Genomic DNA, 7,032 nt, shown 5'->3' with positions numbered 1-7,032 from the left:
AGCAGGAAGTAAACTTATTAACAAAACATAACTGTGAAACTTACGTTTGTAGCTGAACTTGGTGACTACGACCTTGCCGAGCACAGTCCTGAACTTGTGTCTGAGTTCAGGTTTGTGCCCGTTCAGACAGAAGAGATGGAGCTGGCTGTTTTTGAGAAATGGAAGGAATGCAGGTACCGTCACATCACCGCAAGAGCGATTTCCTATTTGTTTTCTTCTGTTTCTCTGCTTGGTATAGAATTCATTGTATATTCATAATCATCTTAAAATTTTTTGTTTTTTAAATTTCAGAGGTCAGACACCAGCACAAGCTGAAACCAATTATCTGAATAAAGCCAAGTGGCTAGAAATGTATGGGGTTGATATGCATGTGGTCAAGGTAAGCACTGTGTGGTGATACTTCTTAAAAGCGTTATTCCTTCAAGACTCAAGGTGGTTATGGATTCTTTCAGTGTGTGTGGGGGGGTGGAGTTTGCAGGGGCTAACACCAGGTGCTTTGGTTGAGTGGTTATGAAGATCGAGGGTAAATACTGAATGATGGGAGTCTCACACAGAAATTCCTTATAAGAGAGAGGAGAAACAGCCAAACTCTCCAAAAAGGTATGTCTGTGGTTTTAAGCTGTTGCTGTTGTGGTTTTTTTTTTTTTTTTTAAGTTTTTAACCCACTTTTTATTCTTTCACTTCATATTCATTTCATCTTTTATCACGTAAGCTGTGTAGGCTCTGTAAAAATGAAAATAATTTAGAAAGTAAAGTTTAAAATTTGTAGCTTGAGAGGACTTTGATAAGCTGTAGTCTAGTACAGCTTATGTAGTGATTTGTTATTTTTAGTTTAAGAAGCTAAATTTTCCCAGAAAGGCAGTCTTTTTCAAAATCTGTGATTTAAATGGTGACTAGAATTTGGGAAGACTCTGGAAAGCTTTCTTTGTCGTGGCAGTTAATCACTATGTATTTCCAATGAAGACATACCTTAAAACTATAGTGTCTATTAATATGCATGAAGTTTCCTGAGAATGTGATTTTGGGTTCTTTAATTGTTGAAAACACCTTTCATATTAATATTAGTCTGTATGTAATTAATATAATTCAATATGAAAAGAAAATTAAGGAGTTGTGTGAAAATGTGAAACCTGTTTTATTCAGATAAAGCTAACACATGTTGCTCCCCTAAAATTAGGCCAGAGATGGGAATGACTACAGTTTGGGACTGACCCCAACAGGAGTCCTTGTTTTTGAAGGAGAGACCAAAATTGGCTTATTTTTTTGGTAAGCAGAGCTAATGTCAAAGATAATTATTGTTGTTTTATTTTTTAATGAATAGAAACACTTATATGAAGTTAGTACAGAAAGCAGAATTTGGAAATAGTTCTGGCAAGCTTGGAAGTGAACTGCAGCTATCTCCTGTCATCCTCCTGTTCGTCTTTAGTCTTCTCCCCCAAGGCAATTTTTAAAAGTCTTCTAGTTGTGTTTTCCATTAGTTTCAAGGTATGTCAAAATACATGCCTTAACATAAATAGCATCTAGTTCTGTGTATTAAGTGTTCACATGGCCACTCCCTCCGTCCCGCAGTTATGTTGCTGTCTTGAGTGTGCTTTGTTTCACGGTCTTTTACTCCCCACCCACCCCTTTTGTGTGAAAGAGATAGTAATACTTTTACCCTCCTTTGGAGCTGTGCTTCTCTTCCTGGGTCCCAGCTTCTGTCATCCATACTTCTAACTTATATTTCATGTTACTTTTACATCAAGGGTAGATATCACTTGGATTTCATAACCATAATTAAGTTCTTCAGGTTTTGTCTGGTTGTTTCTAAAAGCTGAAAATCAGGAAATAGTGTTTATATTATTATGTGTTTGTCAGAACCAGTGTGGAGCTAAGTAGTACATGGGCTGAAGTTGGCTGTTGGATATCAGTTGTTTACTTCTTCATAGCACGCCAGGACCCTTAGCTCAGAGCCCGCCAGTGCCAAACTCAAATTCTTACACATTCAGTTGCTTTAAATACAGCCCAACAAGTATAGTTTTTGCCATTCAGAGCATGCCTGGTTTTGCATATATCACTGCAAACTGCACTTCACATCTGCTAACCGTGGATAAGCAAATCCTGTAGCTCTAAGAGACCCCAGACCTCTCCTGCTCTTCGGAGCTCTGTAGCTCAGAGACCTGTCCCCCTGCCACTGAATGCCAAGCCCTAGATGTGGAATTCCCCTGCCTCTCTGATCTTCCTCCCTCCTGGGAGTTCCCTTACCCTCCTCCCCTCCCAGGTGGGAGCCCTGGGCCGCTTCCTCTGGAAGGTCTGCGGCCTGAAGGGACCCCTCAGCAGAGCCCCGCTGTTCAGTGCTGCTGTCTCCTGCTCCTGTCTTTTTCTTCATCGGCCCTGAAATCCTTGAACTCACAACTGGGATTACGTTTCCTTTGTTTTACTGGAGCTCTTGGCTCTCGTGTACCCCACACATCTCTTTAAATGACCTGCCTTTGTCTCCTTGAGTTTTTTCAAATCCTCCAGGGTTGCCTGAGCTGACTCTTTTCCAGTTGGAACTGTTGACACTTCCAGGCTGCTCTCCAGGTTTTATCTTGGGACTTTGTTTTCCCATTTTCTCAGTTATGAATCTGTGTCATCTTCCATATTTTCTTGTCTTTCCTTCTGTTTTTCTGATACATCCTCAAGTAATGCCTAAGAAAAGGGTGTACGAGGTAAATTATTTGAATCCTTTGATGCCTTAAAGTGGTTTATTCTTCTCTTATCCTTTCTTGATAACTGGGCTGAGAATGGAATTTTAGGGTGAAAATTATTTTCCCTCAGAAAGGTGAAGATAGTATTTCATTTTTTTTTTTTTTGTACCTCTTAGAGATTCCCTGGGACACTTGAGTGTAACATCTTTATACTTGTCCCTTGGGTGAGAAAGCTGTGTTATGTATTTCTCTAGTCCTTAAGTATGAACTCTCTGAGCCTTCCAGCTTGCCCACTGGGCAGGTGGAGCATCCTTCATGGCCAGAGAACGCTCCAGGTAGAGAGATAAGGAAAGCATCATTTGTACTACCTCATAAGAATCAATTGAATTAATACATGTAAAACACTTAGTAGAGTACCCGACACTTACTAGGCACTGTGTAAGTATTTGTTACACCTAAACGCTAGAGTCTCCCGTCCTGTTTTACTTCTTTATTTACTTACTGTTTTAGTACAGCTCTTGTAAACAAGTTCTGTTTTACAATTCTATTTTAGATAAGTTATATTTAAAAATTAGAGAGAGTGAGAGTCATGTTGTTTTCACATTCATGGTTCATAGAAGTACAGAGATAAGTTTGGTAGGTTGCTTAGGATTTTTGTACAGGTGGGAGATGGAAAGTGGGCCATAAAGTGAAGTTTAAAAAATTTTTTATTTCTTAGAGATGTCTTTAATCAAAATTGCTATAGAAAATAGAGTTGAAGGTCAGTAATTTTTTTTTTTATGCCTTTTAAAAAGCTTTATAGTTTTTCCTATATCCAGTTCCTGTGCTGCTACTGTGACATTAGGCTTGGAGAATCTCTTCCACCGTAGTTAGGGGCCTGTGAATATATATGATATATAGATATATCTTCGTTTTCTTTTTTCCTTAACATTTTTAATGTCTTACATATGTGCAGCAGAAATTTTGCCAAAGGTATTGCTTTTGAAAATTTTTTTTCTGTTACCTTAACTATTTTTTAGATTGGAGACTTTTTTGCTAGGCAGTGCAGGTTATGTTTACCCTCTTATCCAGTTTTCAATTCAGAAGTTAGATGATTAATATGCTTGAAGTAACAACAAAGTTTTTAAATTCAGAGAACATTGATTGAAATCCGGCTGTTGCTCTCATATTGTTATAGGCCCAAGATAACCAGATTGGATTTTAAGAAGAATAAACTAACCTTGGTGGTTGTAGAAGATGATGACCAGGTAGGAATTGTATTGTATTACATATTTAACAGTGACTGTGTTATGTGGTAACTTAAGGCTCTAAAAGTGGGGAGCACATGTTGCTTTATAGAGCCATAGAACAGAAACTTAGTGTAATTAATAACTTAATTAAGTAATTTCCTGATTTAGGTCATACCATCCTAAAACTATAGTTTTCTGTCTTTAAGATTAAAGATTAAATAAAAGACTTCTCTTGTTCCTTTGTTGACAGTATATCTCAAATATATAAAAATTTATATTTAAATGGCTTTAGTCCCTGATCAAAAAGATTAATCAAAAAGATCTACCTAATAATATTCTTTAATAAAGCCTTCTGTACTAAGGATTATCTATTTTTCAGTTAAATCTAGTTCCTAATTGATAAACTCATAACAATACGAATGCATCTCAGATGAATTATGCTAAGTGTAAGAAGCCCGACTCAGGACTTCCCTCGTGACCCGGTGGTTAAGAATCCTCCTGCCGGGGCTTCCCTGGTGGCACAGTGGTTCAGAATCCACCTGCCAATGCAGGGGACACTGGTCCGAGAAGACCCCACATGCCGCAGAGCAACTAAGCCCATTCGCCACAACTACTGAGCCTGCACTCTAGAGCCTGCGAGCCACAACTACTGAGCCTGTGTGCCACAACTATTGAAGCCTGCGTGCCTAGAGCCGGTGTTCTGCAACAAGAGAAGCCACTGCACCACAAGGAAGAGTAGCCCCCGCTCGCTGCAACTAGAGAAAGTCCACACACAGCAACAAAGACCCAACGTAGCCAAAAATAAATAAATGAAATAAATTTATAATAAAAAAAGAAGCCCAACTCAAGAGATTATGACTGTATGATTCCATTTATATGACAGTCTAGGAAAGGCAAACCTGTAGGAATAGAGAATAGCTCACTGATCCTTTGAGACTGGCGGTGTGAAGATGCTTCACTACAAAGGACCAGCACAGGGAATTTGGCGGGGGTGAGAGAACTATTCTGTATCCGGATTTTGGTGGTGGTTGCATGATCCTCTGCATTTTCAAAACCCACAGAATTGTGAGTAAATTTTTAAAAAGTAATTTTACTGCATGCAAAGTAATAACTTTGAAATATACGTATAGATGGATACAAATAAAAGGAAATAGGGGAAATGTTAAAAAGATTGGTTTGCACAGTGAAGTGTGAGTAGTGCCACTTAGCAGAACCTTAAAAAAGAAGATCCTGAAAATTAGATGAAGCAGTTACAAGTTTTCTGACAGTTTTAAGTTGTATTACTGAGATGCATGCAAAGGATTGCCCTATCACACAGGTTGGAAGAAAGTCAGAGACAATAAGAGAGGATTTTAAAAAGAAATTTCTTGATGGCACAGATGATCACTATGTTATCAACAAATGAGTTGAAAATGATTCAGAAGAGGCAGATTCCACATCTAAAAACAATCTATTTTACAAATATTTTCCTTTTTATGTAAGCACAGATGTGATTAAATGATATTTGTATCTAAATCTAAAGGAATCGTTCAAGAAGAATAAAATACAGTTCTGTGTGATAAGAAAATATGGTCATAATTTAATGGGTGATACCTGTTCTTACTGGGTCATGAAATAATCGTGTATCTCACAATTGATAGCATTTTAGATTTGATCTAATATAGTATTAGCTTCTTGGATATCTTTTTGAAGATACATATAAGCAAATGTGTATATCAGTTCTTTTTTTAAAATTTATTTAATTAATTAATTTATTTTTCGCTGCATTTGGTCTTTGTTGCTGCACGCGGGCTTTCTCTATTTGCGGTGAGCGGGGGCTACTCTTCATTGTGGTACGCGGGCTTCTCATTGCGGTGGCTTCTCTTGCTGCAGAGCACAGGCTCCAGGCACGCAGGCTCAGTAGTTTTGGTGCACGGGCTTAGTTGCTCCACAGCATGTGGGATCTTCCTGGACCAGGGCTCAAACCCATGTCCCCTGCATTGGCAGGTGGATTCTTAACCACTGCATCACCAGGGAAGTCCCCCTCAATTCTTTTTTATGCAGAGGTTGCCATACTTATATACAGGGTTCTCTACTTATCCTTTTTAAACTTTATGTTCTAACTTGGAATGTTTTCTACGTCAGTACCTAAAGTTGTTCTTCATTCTCATAAAAGCAAACTAAAATGCATAGTATTCTAGTGTATGGTGTACTCTAATTTATTTAATCAGTTCTCAATTAATTGACATTCACTCTTTTATTCACTATATATGATTAATTTGTACACTGGCAAGTATCTGTAGGATAATTTCCTAGAAGGGGATTTGTGGGGTTGAATGGTTATGAGCATTTGTCTTGGATATAGAGAGGTCCTACCAGCTTGCATAGTTTTTAGTGTACAGGCCTATTTCCTGACAAGGAATTAATCACATTTGTATATGAAAGGTAAAAAATGGAATTTCATTGTAGGTTTACATTTTATTTCTGTTATTATGAGTGATATTGAACATCTCTTCATACATTTGAGTTACTTGAGTTCCTTTTTTCTAAACTGTCTATTCCTTTGCCCATTTTTCTTTTGGGTTATTGGCTGTTTTCTTATAGGTCTTGCCCTTTGTCACAGATATTATAAATATTTTATCTAATAGTTGTTTTTCTTTCAACAGTGCTTATTGTGGGTTTTGTCATGCACTTTAAGAAATTTTAAATAGGTGAATTTATTAATCTTTCATGGCTTCTGGGTTTTGTGTCATAGAAAGCTTTCCCTGTTTTGAGGTTATCTATTTTCTCATGTTTTTTTCTATGTGTAGTTTTTGTTGGTAAATTTCATTGAAGTATAACATTCATTCGGATAAGTGTAAAAATAAATGTACAGCTTGTGTTGAATTCTTATGTATACTTGTATGACCAGCACCAGGATGAGGAAACAGAATTGCAGCAGAATTAAATTTCTCCCGTGCTCCCCCCACCAGGTACAGTTCCCCAAGGGTAACCACTCTCCTGGCCTGGCTTTAAGACCAGAGATTAGTTTTTGCTTATATTTTGGACTTTATGTAAATGAAACCTGGCTGACTGTTCTCTTTGTGTCTTGCTTCTGTATTATTTCAGGGCTGTAGTTGTGAGCTTTCAGCCCTGCTGCAGCGGGTGGTTATAGT

The 7,032-nt window shown here is 37.8% G+C and overlaps 1 protein-coding gene across 1 annotated transcript in view; it reads left to right on the top strand.

Annotated features, from left to right (window-relative positions):
* Positions 1–7,032, top strand: part of EPB41L5 (erythrocyte membrane protein band 4.1 like 5) — a 60,491-nt gene that overhangs the window by 38,858 nt on the left and 14,601 nt on the right. The window contains 4 exon segments of the mRNA XM_007469134.1: positions 53–173; positions 292–379; positions 1,178–1,266; positions 3,847–3,916. Of these exon segments, the coding sequence (XP_007469196.1) occupies positions 53–173; positions 292–379; positions 1,178–1,266; positions 3,847–3,916 (368 nt within the window).

This window comes from Lipotes vexillifer, unplaced genomic scaffold (assembly GCF_000442215.2).
Source record: "Lipotes vexillifer unplaced genomic scaffold, Lipotes_vexillifer_v1.1 scaffold1466, whole genome shotgun sequence".
Lineage (NCBI taxonomy): Eukaryota > Metazoa > Chordata > Mammalia > Artiodactyla > Lipotidae > Lipotes > Lipotes vexillifer.
This window is presented reverse-complemented; position numbering and strand designations above follow the sequence as displayed.